Raw genomic sequence first — 15,147 nt, 5'->3', positions numbered from 1 at the left:
TTATATCATTAGATAATATTATTTAATCATTTGCTCATGTTTCGGGAGGCGAATTGGGTGCCTCTACATGAAGTGGGTATAGCCCCGAACCGCCACTGAAAAGTCGATACGCCCGAGGTTAGCCTCTGCACTTTTTTGTCTAAGGTCTCGAAGAATTAGCAGACGAGGATCTTCGTCTATGCATTCCATTTTGGTATGCGTTATAATTATTGATAGCCCATCCAGTGGCCTATTGTACGCCTGTCGTAGCTGTTGCAACTCGTAGACAATATGTTGCGGGGACATATGTCCGTATAGGTAGGCCTCATCTTCAAGGTCTGCAGTTGAGCATTCTATAACAATCCCGCGGAGTAGTGCCAGCGGGCCGGTGCGCGCCAAGTACTTCCATATGCGCGCCAGATGGTCCTTGCCTGAGCATCGATCAGACTCCAGATCACCGATGATAAGCAGCATATCTCCGCCGTTGAGATCTCGGAACAAGAACCCTGTACTGTAGAATGGTTCACGTTCCCGTACTGTGACCCCATGACTCACAGGGAAGGGTGTTATAGTCCAGTGCGGCACTATGGAGCTAACGTGTGGTTTTACAGGCTCCATCGCCTCTAGCTCGAACACAGGATCACGCGGCCCCAGCAGATCAGGCCATACTTTATCATTAAATATATGCTTGCGCAACGCTTGTATGGTGAAGGGTAACCCCAGCACGCGTTTCTCGCGGATCCCAGCCATCGGCGAGTTCAGTGCCAGTGCTATAACGTGGTCCAGGTGCGGATGTGTCACAAATACCTCTCCAATCTCATGGTACAGCGCCGCGCCGCGCTGCACAGCAACCAGCTCCGTTCTGAAATGTTCCGCCGTACGTGCACTAAGTGTGCCCAGCCCCGGGTTCGCTGTTGCCCTCTCGCTGTGGTACGCCGCCACCGGTTCGAAATCACGTTTGTAAAAGCTTTCGACCTCCGCATTCGGGTCTTGGGCCGCTGCTAGCTCTATAAGCTGCTTCAGTCCAGAACCAGCATCTACACACACGTAACCATAGTTCGTAGACCCTCTTGGCTTCAACATGAACGACTGCGTGCCGCTCTCCCACGGCCCCCCACAGCTTCCAAGGACCGTCAGCTCAAATCCACCCATCGTGCACTCTCAATAAGTCCAATTGAAGTGGTGTGCTCGGCTTACTCCGATATCGCCCTAGCTGCGACTCGTTGTTGTTTCAAAGTGGCTCTTTTTTGCACTCCAGCGTACTCAGGAATACGCGCGAGAAGAGTATCCACAAAACAGAGGTGCGTTCATGAGCAGATTGATTATGCATCTTGATATGTATGTGAGTAGCCAGCGGTTGGCGAGCAGCCGCGACAAGATAGTATACAGGTGCGGCGCTTGCGCGCCGGTACTCAGACATTCTGGGTGCCATAGCCCCGAATATCCTTGGCGAACCCCCAGGTCATGTTTTCCACTTCCAGTTGCTCCATGCTGACACCGGCATCATTGTCGATGATGGCAAGCGAGAAGCGACGGGAACTACGCGCATCGCGGTAGAATAACACCTTCATGGACTCCAGGATAGTCGCTCGCGCAATTGAGAGGTCGACGCCGGCGACGTCTTTTTCGGCATCTGCGACTTTACGCATGAGAGGAATGGCCATATGGGCGCCAAAGCCAGTAGCCAAGCTTGGGGCGGAGTACTTGACGCCCTTGAGGTCCACATAACGCAGGAAGGCCTGGCCGTCCTCGACGCCGGCGACGATGATGGCGTTCCAGAGCGGGTTCAGCTTTGAGCGGCGCTGGTACATGAGCGAGGCAAGGTACTCAAAAATATAGCTCGGCTTGAGCGCTTCCGCGCCGTCTGCGTGGCTGTTGTCGTAGTTGTTCTCGATCTCCATGTCCTGGAGCAGGCGCTGTAGGTATTGCATGTCCGAGACGTCGCCAGAGACACCGACCACCGTGCTCTCGCCAACTGCAAACAACCGATCCATATCGGTAAACCGCAGCAGCGAACCGTACGATCCCAGCCGATCCGCCGCAATGATCGTGCCGTTGTTGTACTTCATGGCAATGACAGATGTGCCGGTAACGATCGGCTGCTGCGTGTGCTGACTGGGCCCGGCGTTCGCGATCGCCGCATTGTACGCGCCATAGTGGCTATCCAGAGGTCTGCCCCATTCGAACGGATCGTGATTCATGGTTGCGCTGTATCCTACGGCGCCAGTCAGGGTGGCAAAAGAGCTCCAGCTTCTGCAGTACTTGTAGGAGGAGTGTTTCTACAAGTTGTCAAAGCCGGGTAAACCTTCGTGATTATGTAATGCTTATAAGCACCTCGCCCAAACCGGCGAAGCTATATGTACAGCGCAGAAATGCTAGATCAGGTACGGGAGGGAGCTGCGTCCGCCACCTGTTGCTTATCTACAGCGCCGCCAGGCGGCTGCGGCTGTATCTTATGCGGAGGGTAGGAGGTGTCTGGAGACTTGGGCCGGTCGTCGGCGGTGTCCTTGGCAGGGGACTTCGCCTTGGATTGCGCCAGCTCCTGCTTCTTCAGCTCGTCTATCTCCGCAGCCGTCAAGAAGCGGCCGCCCTGGCCGCGCGGCCTCCGCATCGCGTGCTTGTGGCGGGACTCATGCAGGTATGGCCGGCGCTCGCGCGAGATTTTGAGATTCTCTTCGAGCTTCGCGCGCGCGTACCGGCGCTTGAGGATGCGGTAGTACTGCTTTGCGTTGACGTAGAACGGCTGCTCCGCCGGGTCTGCCGCGGCCATGCTTTCGAGCGCCACCTGGTCCGTGCTGGTGAAGTCCAGACCGGCGCCCTCGAAGAACGGCCCGCGGCCATGCAGTATGCCGTCGCGGCCTACGCGGGGCGGCTCGCCATCCACGGATGCGTCGTCACCTGCCGGGGCGCTACTCAGCCCCGCTGCAGGCTGCTCATAGAGGAACATGTCTGCGTGCGGCTCCGCGGGCACCTTCAGCACCGCCTCCAGCGGGCCGCCATGTGTGCCCTGGTGCCGGGCAGGAGAGCTACCGTGGAGCTCGGCCGCGTCTATGCGGGGTGTGTCACGCCGCTGCGATACCGCTGCATCACGGGGCGTGTAGTGCGCTAACCCGGAGTCTAGTGGCGGGTAATCCCTTTCAGCTTCGCTAGTAACAACCTCTGGCTCGCCAGCTTCGTAGCCAATCATAACGCCCGGACAACGCTGACTATACTGGTGATTGCTACTCTTTTTCAGTGTATGTGGTAGAAGGTTGTGTCCTCGTTTCCTATTGGTCAGAAAAACTTATATGGCGCTTTACGTATCTCGCGCGTGCGCTTAGCGGGACGAGCCCGCGCAGGCTGAGACGTTCACATGAGCAGAGAGGACCTTTCAAGCACAGTGGAGCGCACGCCCGTCAAGGAAAACGCCGAGGAGAAGCGCCGGCTTCGGGAGGAGGCGTTTCTCGCGTCAACCCCTGGATGGCAGCCACCGAGCACGCGCCGCCGCATAGAGCTCACACGGGATCCGCAGAAACTCAGGCATTATTTGCGTGAATTAAGCTCCGTGCTGGTCAACGTCAGCGAGAGCCCAGTTCCGTCTTCTGCGCAGGCAGAGCCAGGGACGGATGCGCACGCCGGTAATCCTGCGGGCCAGGGCGGCAAAATTGCGCGCGGTGCGCGGCTGGCACAGGATGTATTCGGCAATTTGCCTCCCGGCTACGAGAGGAAGGCGCGGCGGCTAAATAGCTCGCTGCCGGTGGTGATACAGAGCGCATCGGAGGATGCTCCTGACGTAACGTTGGAGGGCGAGCCGGATATGATGCAGGACTTGCCCGCGGCCGGAGGTCCGGCCGCGGGCGCTGGCACGTCATCGCCGCAGTGGTACGAGCAGCTCGATATCGGAGAGATGTCAGAGGCGGAGAGCGAGGCAAGTGCGTCAGAGAGATCTGCAGAGGCGGGGAGCGTGGCACGGAGCCTGCCGCTGTCGCTACTGCGGCGCCTCGTGGGGCCCACTGTAGATAAGGGCGGCTACTACCTGCGGGCGCAGGCGCTAGAGCGGCTGCAGCAGGTGGCTGCGGAGCTTGTGCAGTCCTTGGCACAAGACCTTTGCCGGGTGGACGGCGCTGTGGTAGTCGACCGTTCTGCGCTGGTGCGCATTTTTGCCAATCATGGAGTTCTGGGCGGCACGGCGGGCAATCTGGAACTGTTCCGGCTTTGCCAACGATATTTACCGCTGGAAGTGCTTAACAGCATGGAGAGCGCGCTGTTCGGCGGAGATTGAGAGATATATGCTATAGATTATGCTGTGAGGTCTGCTCTTGGCGCACGCTTGGCGGCTAGCTTGTAGAGCTCAAACATCGCCACGGGGGTGATGCCCTGGATACGGCGTGCCTGGCCGAGCGTCTGCGGCCTGACGCGGTTGAGCAGCAGCTGGCCCTCTGTGTTGATGCCCTGGACCGTGCTGTAGTCGATGTTATCAGGAAGACGTATGTTTTCGTCGGCCTGGTACGCGTGCACTTGCTGGCGCTGCTTTTTCAGGTACGGGGCGTACCGGCCCTCCGCGTCCAGCTTGTGCATGACATGTACGGGCACACTACCGATGTCAATGTTGAGATCGGGGACGCTGGCGGCCAGCAGCGCGAGGTTGATGTTGGAGTATTTGTACATTTCCCACGCAGATACACCTTTCTGTGGTGAGCGGACCACCTCATTGCAGAGTTTGTGCCATTGGGTGTTGGAGCATGTGTAGTGGTTAAGCTTTTCATGAATGTCGTTGTAGAGGGCCCTGTGTTCTGTAAACGTCTTCCACCGTTCATCGCCGACGACGCCTGCCCTATGGCCCAGGTCTGTCAGACGCATGTCCGCATTGTCTGCACGCACCGTCAATCTGAACTCGGAGCGCGTGGTGAACATGCGGTAGGGTTCCTCCACACCCTTTGTGATCAGATCATCAATCAAGACGCCCACATAGGCGTCGGGTCTTCCAATTATTAGAGGCGATTTCCCAACCGACGCCAATCCCGCGTTAGCACCTGCTACGATTCCCTGGGCACATGCCTCCTCGTAGCCCGTGGTGCCATTTATCTGCCCAGCCAGGTAGAGACCGTCAACCCGTTTGGTTTCTAGTGTCTGTTTCAGTTCTCTTGGATCAATATAGTCATATTCTACACCATAAGCAGGATACAACATCTTCACATTTGCGAGGCCTGGTATCATCTGTAGCATCCTATGCTGGACGTCCTCTGGCATCGAATTGGAAATACCATTCGGATAAATAACCTCACTGTCCCATCCTTCTGGTTCCAGCCATATTCTGTGGGAATCTTTATGCGGAAACCTTAGTACTTTGGCCTCAAGGGAGGGACAATACCGCGGCCCTTTGACAGTCTCCTTAATATGAATGCTCTGATGTAGATTAGATACCACATAAGCATGCAGCTCCTTCGTGGTGTGCGTGCCAAAACAGACTTCTTGTCTTTCAGCTGCAACCTTATTGTTTAAATAACTCATTGGATGCGGGGGCTCATCGCCAAATTCACGAGTCATTCCAGTGTAATCTATACTATTCTTGTCCAAGCGGGCTGGCGTACCAGTTTTAAGTCTTCCCATCATGAAATCGAGTCCACGCATAGTCTTGCTTATACCGTAGGTTGGCGCTTCGCCCAGCCTCCCGGCAGGAAAGGACTGTAACCCGATGTGAATCTCGGCGCCAAGGAAAGTGCCCGTGGTTAGTACCACCCTGGATGCCCGTAACAGCCGCTGGTCCTGGAGAATTACGCCTCTGATACTCCTCCTGATAGTCCCCGCTACCTCCTTCTCTTCCACTACAAGGTCATCCACGCTGCCTTCCAACAGCGTCAGACCAGGATAATTCGTCATTACCCTTTGCATCTCACGCATATAAATTTTCCTGTCAATCTGTGCACGGGGGCCCCAAACTGCGGCTCCGCGGCTCCGATTCAAGACCTTGAACTGCAGGCCTGCTAAATCCGTTACTCTCGGCGCCAGACCATCTAGCGCGTCAACCTCTCTCAGCAACGTGCCCTTACCAATACCCCCCATAGATGGGTTACACGAGCAGGTGCCAATTTTATCAAGGGAAGGCGTAACAAGGGTAGCCTTACCTCCTGCTCGAGCTGCGGCGCTCGACGCCTCGCACCCCGCATGCCCTCCTCCAATCACCACGACACCGCTATCGGGCAACTCTTCCAAAGCCTTTTGCAGTTCTGCGGTTAGGATTATAGATCTGCGGCCTTGCCATTGGAGGACTGCACGAGAATGTAAAGTCGCAAAACCATACGCGCTACGCAACATTTTGAGCCTTAAAGACACAAGAAGATCACGTTCAGCGTCAGCGCAGGATCTAATAGTAAGCATGCAGCTCATCGGGGGAAATTTTTCAACATCGCCGGGTAACGATTTAGTGCGGCGCTAGCACATCTCTCGAGCCTTGATGTATTTTTCAGCGATTAACTTGCGTATGCTACTTGCTGAGCCATTCATTATACTGAAAAAATTTTACCACATTTTTGACTCTTCCCTGATGCCCAGGCTAGTGCAGATCCCCTAGGGCGCGATGTAGCTGTGGTTATCTAATACAGTCTTAGTATCCAAATAATATATCAAGCGTATTGCAATAAGCTCTTAATTGGAACTGTGGTGATAGTTAAATACGTAGGACTAACTTAGCCCCGCGATCTACTCTGGAAGACGCTCGACTAAGGAAGAATCATAGGAAGCCTCCGAAGTCTTACTCTCTACAGATTACAGATTATGTCCATGAACATTCTACTACTGGGTAGCGGTGGCCGGGAGCATGCTCTAGCATGGCGGCTTGCTCAATCACCGTCGGTCGAGAAGGTGTACGTTGCACCCGGTAACGGTGGCACGGCCACCATGGGCACCAAGGTGATTAATTTGCCGGACCTAGGTACATCCAAACAGCACTTCGGCGCACTGCGGGACTTTGCGCTTGCGAATGATGTGTCCCTAGTTGTGCCAGGGCCTGAGCAGCCCCTAATTGATGGTGTTACAGATGTATTCCAGAAGGTGGGTATCCCAGTGTTCGGTCCTTCGCAGAAGGCTGCAGTGTTTGAAGGTTCGAAGACCTTTTCAAAGGATTTCATGGCAAGACATGATATCCCGACGGCACGCTATGCAAACTTCGATAACTATGATGAGGCACGGGCCCATATAGATGCAGTTGACTACAGAATTGTGCTTAAGGCAGATGGTGTTGCGGCTGGGAAGGGCGTATTACTCCCAACCACCAAGGCTGAAGCTGTGGAGGCGTTGGATGCGATTATGGTACAGAAGCAGTTTGGCGCTGCTGGAGATTCCGTGGTCATTGAAGAATTCCTTGAGGGAGATGAAATATCGATCCTAACGATATCTGATGGCCACGAGTTCTTCAATCTGCCACCTGCTCAGGATCATAAAAGAATCGGTGAAAACGACACTGGTCTCAATACTGGAGGTATGGGTACCTATGCCCCAGCTCCAATTGCGACACCTGCGCTCTTGGAGATAATTGACAAGGAAATCATTAAGCCATCGATTGATGGTATGAGAAAGGACAGATTACCATTTGTTGGTGTCTTATTCACTGGTATTATCGTGACTAAGGATGGTCCTAAAGTTTTAGAATACAACGTTCGTTTCGGAGATCCTGAAACACAGTCGGTGCTACCTCTACTTTCTGAGGAGACCGATTTGGCCGAGGTTTTTTTGGCCGCTGCAGAACACCGGTTAGACTCTGTCAATATCGGTATTAAGCCTGACACATACGCGACTACTGTTGTATTAGCTGCTGGCGGATACCCAGAGAGTTACAAAAGCGGCGATGAGATAACTGTGGATTCGTCGAGACTTCCAAGTGGCTCTTACATCTTTCATGCTGGTACCAAAAAGGAAGGTGAGAAGATATACACCGCTGGAGGCCGTGTTCTTGCGGCCTCTTCCGCGGCTGCCACACTGAGAGATGCAGTGGACGGGGCTTACCTTGCTGTTGGGTGTATCCACTTCGACAACATGTACTTTAGGAAAGACATTGCCCACCGTGCCTTCAAGACCGGAGATGCTGCGCAGAACAAGTCCATAACCTACTCCGACTCGGGTGTGTCTGTCGACAATGGGAACCTTCTAGTTCAAACAATCAAAGCCAAGGTCAAGTCAACCAGTAGGCCAGGTGCCGATTCGGATATCGGCGGATTTGGTGGGCTTTTTGATCTAAAGGCGGCAGGTTACAACGCAGATGATGCATTACTTGTTGCTGCAACGGACGGTGTTGGTACTAAGCTCTTGATTGCACAAGAGACTAACGTACACAATTCTGTTGGAATTGACCTCGTTGCTATGAATGTCAATGACCTAGTCGTGCAAGGAGCGGAGCCACTGCTTTTCCTAGACTACTACGCTACTGGTAGTTTAGATGTCCAAACAGCAGCCGAATTTGTATCTGGTGTAGCTGATGGCTGTATCCAGGCCGGTTGCGCACTTGTCGGTGGTGAGACCTCTGAAATGCCAGGCATGTATCCTCCAGGCCACTACGATACCAATGGTACCGCTGTCGGCGCAGTGTACAAGAACTCTCTGCTTCCGAAAATCGCCGAGATGAAAGCAGGTGATGTCCTACTTGGACTGGCTTCCGACGGTGTCCATTCCAATGGATTCTCCCTTGTTAGGAAAATCATGGAGCACACCGGGAAATTGTGGTCTGATACTTGTCCATGGGATGCTTCCATGTCATTGGGTCAGGCAATGCTAATACCAACTAGGATTTACGTGAAACAGCTTCTGCCATCTATCAAGAAGCAATTGCTTCTCGGCCTTGCACATATCACTGGAGGTGGCCTTGTGGAGAATATTCCACGTGCCCTGCCGAAACACCTGCAAGCCAGGGTTGATATGCGCGCTTGGGAGGTTCCTGCTGTATTCAAGTGGCTAGGTAGCGCAGGAAATGTCCCAGTTGCTGACATTCTCAAGACTTTCAATATGGGTATCGGTATGGTAGCCATAGTGCAGAGAGAGAATGTTCCAGCGGTGATGAACTTATTGATGGAGGCAGGTGAAAAAGTATATGAGATCGGCACCCTTGTAGAAAGGCCAGAAGGCGAAGCCAGTTGCATTGTGGACCATGCCTCAAATATCTATTAAGGCAACACATGTTAAAGATTTAGGATGAATAGTATGTACATTATTTAACAAAGATGATGCCTGTGGCTATCCCTCCCTTTTGGGCTTTGCCTATGGTGCCAGAGACCGCTCGTGCTCCCACAGTAACACCAAATTCTCCACGTATTGGTACACACCAAATGAGATGCCCCCAGAGAGACTGACCTTGAAAAGCCGCGGAACCCACCCCTTCCACATATAGCGGAAACCCTCCTCAACAAAGATGCGATATGCGCAGTTAAGCGAGCTCTTGTACGTGAACCATGCCGTTTTACTCTGCATGCGGGTTTTAATCACGTCGATGGGCTGTGTCAACGCGACCACCGCGGCAGACGACAGCGCACCCGCGGCAAACGCTTGATACTCGTCCAGAGCCTTATGGGGCGACAGTGACTGCACTATCCACGCGTACGTAGTGAACCGCACTACAGAGTTTCCCAACTGGCGGAATATCGTCGGCATCGCTCCCTGCAGGAAGCCGCGCACGCCGCGCGTACGATAAATCTCAAGCACGGTGCCCGCAAAGTGCGACGATGGCTGCCGCTCGTAGTGCAGCAGCCACCGTTCGTGCGCCGTCTGTACCGGGCGCGCCGCGTGGAACGTGGCCTTCGGCGCCGGACCCTTCGACACAGCGGCCGCCCGCGTTTCTGGCTCCCCCTGCACTCGCCGAGACAGCTCCAGCGCGTTCTCCACTGCCGTAGTCTTGATGCTCTCAAACGGCACAACCCATAGACTCTCCAGAAAGCCAGTGATCGCACCCGCCAGCAGCAGCCGCGGCCCCGCAATTGGCTGGTCCGCGTGCTCCGGGTCCCGCAGCCACACACACGCCTGCTCGAACGTCGCAAACCGCGTCCCTGTCTTCAGCAGCGTCCCCACATTCAGCGCAGCGCACCCGCTGAAGTAGTACTTGAACGGGTGCAGCATGTTGAACGCCGCAGCCCCCGGTAGCGCGCGATGCAGCTGCTGCCCCGTCTTCAGAAACTCAAACGGGTGCGACATCGTCGTCTGGAACACCGCGGCCGCCGCCCCTGCAATCACTGATGACCGAACCCCGTGTCTCTGTTTCCTTCCGTTAGTATCTTAGTTTCTAACTGCCCATTCTTAGCTAACGAAACATACCTCAGCGACCAATGATGCCTCGGTTCCGTCCTGAGTACCATCTGCCATTCTGGGCGAATTAGTAGAATCAGTAATGCTCCCGAATGTCCCTTCACTCGATCTGAGCGTCTAATATAGCCTTGCCGATTGGTCACGCGGTATATATGAGCGCAGGAAATTCCAATCCCAGTGGACGGTGCGTTCCGCTTTTCAAGTTGACTCAGCCGTTTCTCTAAGCGATAAAATGAGAGGTTTGTCTACAGGGCGATCCGTTTGGCTGCTCAGTCTTTTTAGTTGGATGCTTTTAAGAACGCTGCCCAGAGTATCAGCATCCAGAATTGGTCTGAATAGAGCAATCAACTTCCGCACAATGACTACAATGAAGAGCGAGACAGACTTTGCGCCGCTATTCGAGAAAATAGACGAGCTCAAGCCACGCTACTTGGAGCGGTTGTCGAAGGCAATCGGGATCCCCGCGGTAAGCGGGGACGAGTCGATGCGCGCACATGTGGTGCGCAAGGCGGACTTCTTGGCGGCGGAGCTGGAGCGGTTGGGGTTCACGGACGTGGAAAAGCGCGAGCTGGGGCCACAGCCAGCGCCTGTGCAGACGCCAGGGTTGAAGCTGCCACCCGTGCTGCTGGCGCGGTACGGACAGGATGCCGCGAAGAAGACGGTACTTGTGTACGCGCACTATGACGTGCAGCCGGCGAACAAGGACGACGGCTGGGCCACCGAGCCATTCGAGTTCTATTTGGATGAGAAGAACGGCGTGATGCGCGGTCGCGGCGTTACCGACGACACGGGCCCGCTGACGGGATGGCTAAACGTAGTTGAGGCTTTCCAGGAGGCAGGAATCGAGCTACCTGTCAACCTGGTTGTGTGCTTCGAGGGCATGGAAGAGTCGGGCTCTATCGGGCTGGAAGAGCTCATTGAGCAGGAGAAGGACAAGTACTTTGCCGGTGTGGATGCCGTGTGTATCTCGGATAACTACTGGCTTGGCACCAAGAAGCCTGTGCTCACGTACGGGCTCCGCGGAGTCAACTACTACCAGGTCGCGATTGAGGGCCCTGCCGCGGACTTGCACTCAGGGCTCTTCGGAGGAGCGGTTGCAGAGCCCATGACTGACCTGGTCAAGGTTCTCAACACCCTGGTCGACTCCCAGGGCCGCATCCTGATCGAGGGAGTGGACGAAATGGTGGCGCCTGTGACCGACGCCGAGCGTGCCCTCTACGACAAGATCGACTACTCGCTCGAGGAATTCAACCAGGCTGTAGGCGCGAACATCTCGCTCTATGAGGACAAGCGGGACATTCTGATGCACCGCTGGAGGTACCCATCCCTATCTCTCCACGGCGTGGAAGGTGCCTTCTACGGCGCTGGTGAGAAGACTGTGATCCCTGCGAAGGTCATCGGTAAGTTCTCAATCCGCACTGTTCCAGACATGGACAGCGACAAGCTGAACAAGCTGGTCATGGATCACTGCCGCAAGGCCTTCGAGAAGCTTGGCTCCCCGAATAAGTGCACGCCCGAGGTGCTGCACTGCGGTGCTTACTGGCTCTCCAACCCCTTCAATGCCTCCTTCTCCGCGGCTTCGAAGGCGATCAAGGCTGTCTACAACGTCGAGCCTGACTTCACGCGTGAGGGCGGGTCCATTCCTATCACCTTGTTTTTCGAGGAGAAGCTCAAGACTGACGTGCTTCTCTTGCCAATGGGTCGCGGCGACGATGGAGCCCACTCCATCAACGAAAAGCTAGACCTAAGCAACTATTTTGGCGGTATGAAGACAATGGCTGCCTACCTCTACTACTACTCCATCTCTGACAGTAAATGAGTTTTTAGTTGTGCGCAGAACGTTTTTAAATATTTATGTGTAGACCGCAATATCTGAGTCGGCCAATTCAGTGTCTAGATGCAATTCTAAACAATAAGTTATCATCTTGTAGGTAGAGCACTTTCTCGTCCGTTTGCAGGTAGCTGGCACGTGAGCGTGCCAGCGTTCGAAGTTTTCTTTTCGTGGTTCATCAAACTCGATGTTGAACGTCCAATTCCCCTTTTCCTGAAAGCAGAGGAGACGACCCCCGGTGGGAACTGATATTTTGCAGGATAGAGCGTGTAAGCTACAAAACGGGGAGGTTCAACAACCGTCGATAATCCAGGAGCCAAGTATATAGGTTGCAGTCGGTTTCCTCAAGTATTCCGGGCGAGTTAGGTTAGGATGTCGTTGGAACTTGAACAGGAGCCGCACACACAGCTTTCGCAGGAGCTGCAAAAAGTTTTATTGACAGCAGAGTTCGCTGCGACTCGAGATGATGACTATACGCCTGGAGAGACTGGCGATGGCCTGATGTGCCTGAGCGACCAGACATTTGAAAAGTGGGTGCCGTATCTGAGGCAGGCCGTGGAATCTGACCGCCTGGATGGCGTAGTAGAGGAGGTGTACAGCTCGGTGGAGGAGAACTTCCAGAATTTTGAGACACAGATCCTTCAGGACTCGCAGGTGAGTGATAACTTGAGCTCCTCAATTGATGAGATTGAGCGGATCCAGAACCTGGCGGAATCTTACCTGCAAGGGCAAGTGGCAGATCTACAGGCGCAGCTAAGCGCCTCGACCAACGAGGTAGTGTCGAAGAAGCGTGCGCTCACCAGCAATCGGCGCACGTCGATCAAGATATCTGAATCGATCATCCTTATTGAGAAGATATTTCAGATGCTGGAGCTGACAAATAAGTGCCAGGAACTCATCAGGGATGGCAACTTCTACAAGGCGCTACAAAACCTGGACAAGTTGGAGCGCATATACATTCACGACTTCAAGAACTACAAGTTCGAGTTTCTGGCTGTCATCTATAACTCTATCCCCAAGCTTAAAAATATAATAAAGGATGAGAGTATCAACCTGATCAAAAAGTCTCTGAGCTCTAATTTGGAAAAGACACTAAGTCAGGTAGGACAAACTTATTTCCAAGTGTACAATGACCAGCTGTTACCGCATTGGCTTGCAATGAAGAAGGCTATGAAGCTAAGTAACTACAAATTCAATTCACCAGTTGAAGTATCCTTGCGTGACGATTCGTTTTTGGCTGGCCTGAAGCTTGAAGACTATTATAATCTGGACGAATTTTATGATTCCATCATGATATTTGAATCTTTGAAAGAGACTAATTATTTGTGTGATGAATTTACGAAGGAGTACGACTTCAGGAAGGTTAAGCTTGTCTATCCATTGGATTGGAAAAGTACAACAACAATGACCCATAGTGCAAATGAGCAAGTTGATTCCTTTTATCAACAGCTTTCGCTACCCTTTTTGAAAGAGTATCTACTCAAGATCCTTGGGTTTTTGCTATATGACAAGTTCTTGCATAAGTCCACGGACTACATCTTTGCTTATAACACCTACACTACCACAGAGGAATTTTGGGAACAGTTCATGACCAAGGTTTCTCCACATTTGTCGAGGTTCATTAAGGAGAAATTAACAACAGAAGACCAGCTGATTGAATTTAAAAATTTCCTGGGAATATTAATTGCCATATTGGAAAATATGAAGCTCAACAGTGAGTCCATGTATAAAATTCAAGTTCAAGTGTTTGAAAAGTACTGTGGCCTTTTGATTCATGTTTTCGACAAAGAGTTCACTAATCTGCTGAATGATGATGATTTCATGCCTTTGCCGATTTCAGACAGAAATTTCTACGAGAAGGTGATGAAGTTGTGCTGGATGAAACCCGACAGCGTTCCTATTGTCACCCAAGATGATGCAAACGGTTTCTCTGTCACCTTGCCGTTTTCCCCGCTATATCCAATGACCTGCGCTTTAATCAAGAAGTCATATGCTAATATGCTCCTATTCCTAAATACCTTTTTCCAGCATGATCTCTCCTACTTGAATATAGTACTGGTGAGGACAGTAGACGATATCTTTATTAAAGTGGTTAACAACAAAATAAGATCCAAGTTAGATACCACGTCCAGAGAGGAGATTGCACAGATTTTGATCAACTTAGACTACTTTATTGTAGCGGCAAAAGAGTTTAGTGATATCATGACAAAAGAAAACATCACACAGAATCCAGATATAGAAATAAAACTCTCCTCTACAAAGCAATTGGCTGATACCAAAAAGTATGCGGAAACTAAGTTGATAGAATTGATTGACAGTAAAGTCACCGATCTGATGGAATTTGTGGAATTGGACTGGACCACAGAGGAAGTCAGGGATGAACCCGGGCTATCTATTCGCGACATTGCTCAATTCTTAGAGATGATGTTCACTTCCACGTTGGCCAATCTACCGTATAGCATCAAGTCCCTTTTGATTTTCCGGGAATTTGATCAGCTCACCCGCAAGTTCCTCGAACTTCTCGTTCACGAATCTCCCTCTTATATTACCACACAGAGCGTTGCAAATTTTGAGACTGACATGAAGTTCCTGGAGAACGTCATCTCCAATATATTTCCTAACGAAAGCACCGAGCAGAATGTAGAAATATCTCCTTCTACACCAACCACTCCGGTCGCAGACAGTTTTAATGTCAAGAGTCCTAACATGATTGAAAGCAACGTCCGGTCTCTTTTCTCAACTTTTACAGACTTGAATCAGCATATTCTTTTGATGAAATCAAACAACTTCGATGAATATAAGGATTCTAGTATAAGGATGCGGAAATACCCCCGTATCAAACCGGAAGTTGCGCATTTGCTGATGAACAAGCTCTCCAGGCCAACCACTGCTACCACTGATGGTGACAATACAACTGTGTCGGATTATAGCGTCACCAGTAATGGCAGGTTCGCTAAATTCTTCAACAGAGGTGGCTAATAAAGTATACTCTTGGGCAATATATACAATATTTAAAACGGACCACGTTTTGGGGGTTCTATTCCTCTTTCGCTATTGCTCACTGAATGGGCAGA

At 52.2% G+C, this 15,147-nt stretch overlaps 9 protein-coding genes across 9 annotated transcripts; 4 read left to right on the top strand and 5 right to left on the bottom strand.

The window, feature by feature from the left end:
• Window positions 1-63: 63 nt before the first annotated feature.
• On the bottom strand, window positions 64-1,131 carry PDE1 (3',5'-cyclic-nucleotide phosphodiesterase PDE1; the record flags this gene model as incomplete). The annotated part of the gene is made up of 1 exon (NM_211161.1): window positions 64-1,131. The coding sequence occupies one exon, from the start codon at window positions 1,129-1,131 to the stop codon at window positions 64-66; it is 1,068 nt and encodes a 355-aa protein (NP_985806.1).
• Window positions 1,132-1,391: 260 nt separating this feature from the next.
• Window positions 1,392-2,180, bottom strand: PRE4 (proteasome core particle subunit beta 7; the record flags this gene model as incomplete). The annotated part of the gene is made up of 1 exon (NM_211160.1): window positions 1,392-2,180. The coding sequence occupies one exon, from the start codon at window positions 2,178-2,180 to the stop codon at window positions 1,392-1,394; it is 789 nt and encodes a 262-aa protein (NP_985805.1).
• A 179-nt stretch (window positions 2,181-2,359) lies between these two features.
• Window positions 2,360-3,166, bottom strand: HAP2 (transcription activator HAP2; the record flags this gene model as incomplete). The annotated part of the gene is made up of 1 exon (NM_211159.1): window positions 2,360-3,166. The coding sequence occupies one exon, from the start codon at window positions 3,164-3,166 to the stop codon at window positions 2,360-2,362; it is 807 nt and encodes a 268-aa protein (NP_985804.1).
• Window positions 3,167-3,331: 165 nt separating this feature from the next.
• CNN1 (centromere-binding protein CNN1) lies at window positions 3,332-4,240 on the top strand (the record flags this gene model as incomplete). The annotated part of the gene is made up of 1 exon (NM_211158.2): window positions 3,332-4,240. The coding sequence occupies one exon, from the start codon at window positions 3,332-3,334 to the stop codon at window positions 4,238-4,240; it is 909 nt and encodes a 302-aa protein (NP_985803.2).
• A 17-nt stretch (window positions 4,241-4,257) lies between these two features.
• Window positions 4,258-6,345, bottom strand: MTO1 (tRNA modification protein MTO1; the record flags this gene model as incomplete). The annotated part of the gene is made up of 1 exon (NM_211157.2): window positions 4,258-6,345. One exon carries the CDS (start codon window positions 6,343-6,345, stop codon window positions 4,258-4,260), a length of 2,088 nt encoding a protein of 695 aa, NP_985802.2.
• A 387-nt stretch (window positions 6,346-6,732) lies between these two features.
• ADE57 (bifunctional aminoimidazole ribotide synthase/glycinamide ribotide synthase) lies at window positions 6,733-9,114 on the top strand (the record flags this gene model as incomplete). The annotated part of the gene is made up of 1 exon (NM_211156.2): window positions 6,733-9,114. One exon carries the CDS (start codon window positions 6,733-6,735, stop codon window positions 9,112-9,114), a length of 2,382 nt encoding a protein of 793 aa, NP_985801.2.
• A 90-nt stretch (window positions 9,115-9,204) lies between these two features.
• On the bottom strand, window positions 9,205-10,299 carry MRX20 (Mrx20p; the record flags this gene model as incomplete). Its single annotated transcript, NM_211155.1, has 2 exons — window positions 9,205-10,191; window positions 10,252-10,299. 2 exons carry the CDS (start codon window positions 10,297-10,299, stop codon window positions 9,205-9,207), a joined length of 1,035 nt encoding a protein of 344 aa, NP_985800.1.
• Window positions 10,300-10,474: 175 nt separating this feature from the next.
• DUG1 (metallodipeptidase) lies at window positions 10,475-12,061 on the top strand (the record flags this gene model as incomplete). The annotated part of the gene is made up of 1 exon (NM_211154.1): window positions 10,475-12,061. The coding sequence occupies one exon, from the start codon at window positions 10,475-10,477 to the stop codon at window positions 12,059-12,061; it is 1,587 nt and encodes a 528-aa protein (NP_985799.1).
• A 384-nt stretch (window positions 12,062-12,445) lies between these two features.
• SEC15 (Rab GTPase-binding exocyst subunit SEC15) lies at window positions 12,446-15,052 on the top strand (the record flags this gene model as incomplete). Its single annotated transcript, NM_211153.2, has 1 exon — window positions 12,446-15,052. The coding sequence occupies one exon, from the start codon at window positions 12,446-12,448 to the stop codon at window positions 15,050-15,052; it is 2,607 nt and encodes an 868-aa protein (NP_985798.2).
• Between the last annotated feature and the right edge of the window lie 95 nt (window positions 15,053-15,147).

This window comes from Eremothecium gossypii, chromosome VI, assembly GCF_000091025.4.
Source record: "Eremothecium gossypii ATCC 10895 chromosome VI, complete sequence".
Classification (NCBI taxonomy): Eukaryota; Fungi; Ascomycota; class Saccharomycetes; order Saccharomycetales; family Saccharomycetaceae; genus Eremothecium; species Eremothecium gossypii.
Note: the sequence above shows the minus strand (reverse complement) of the source record. Positions and strands in the feature narration are given on the sequence as shown.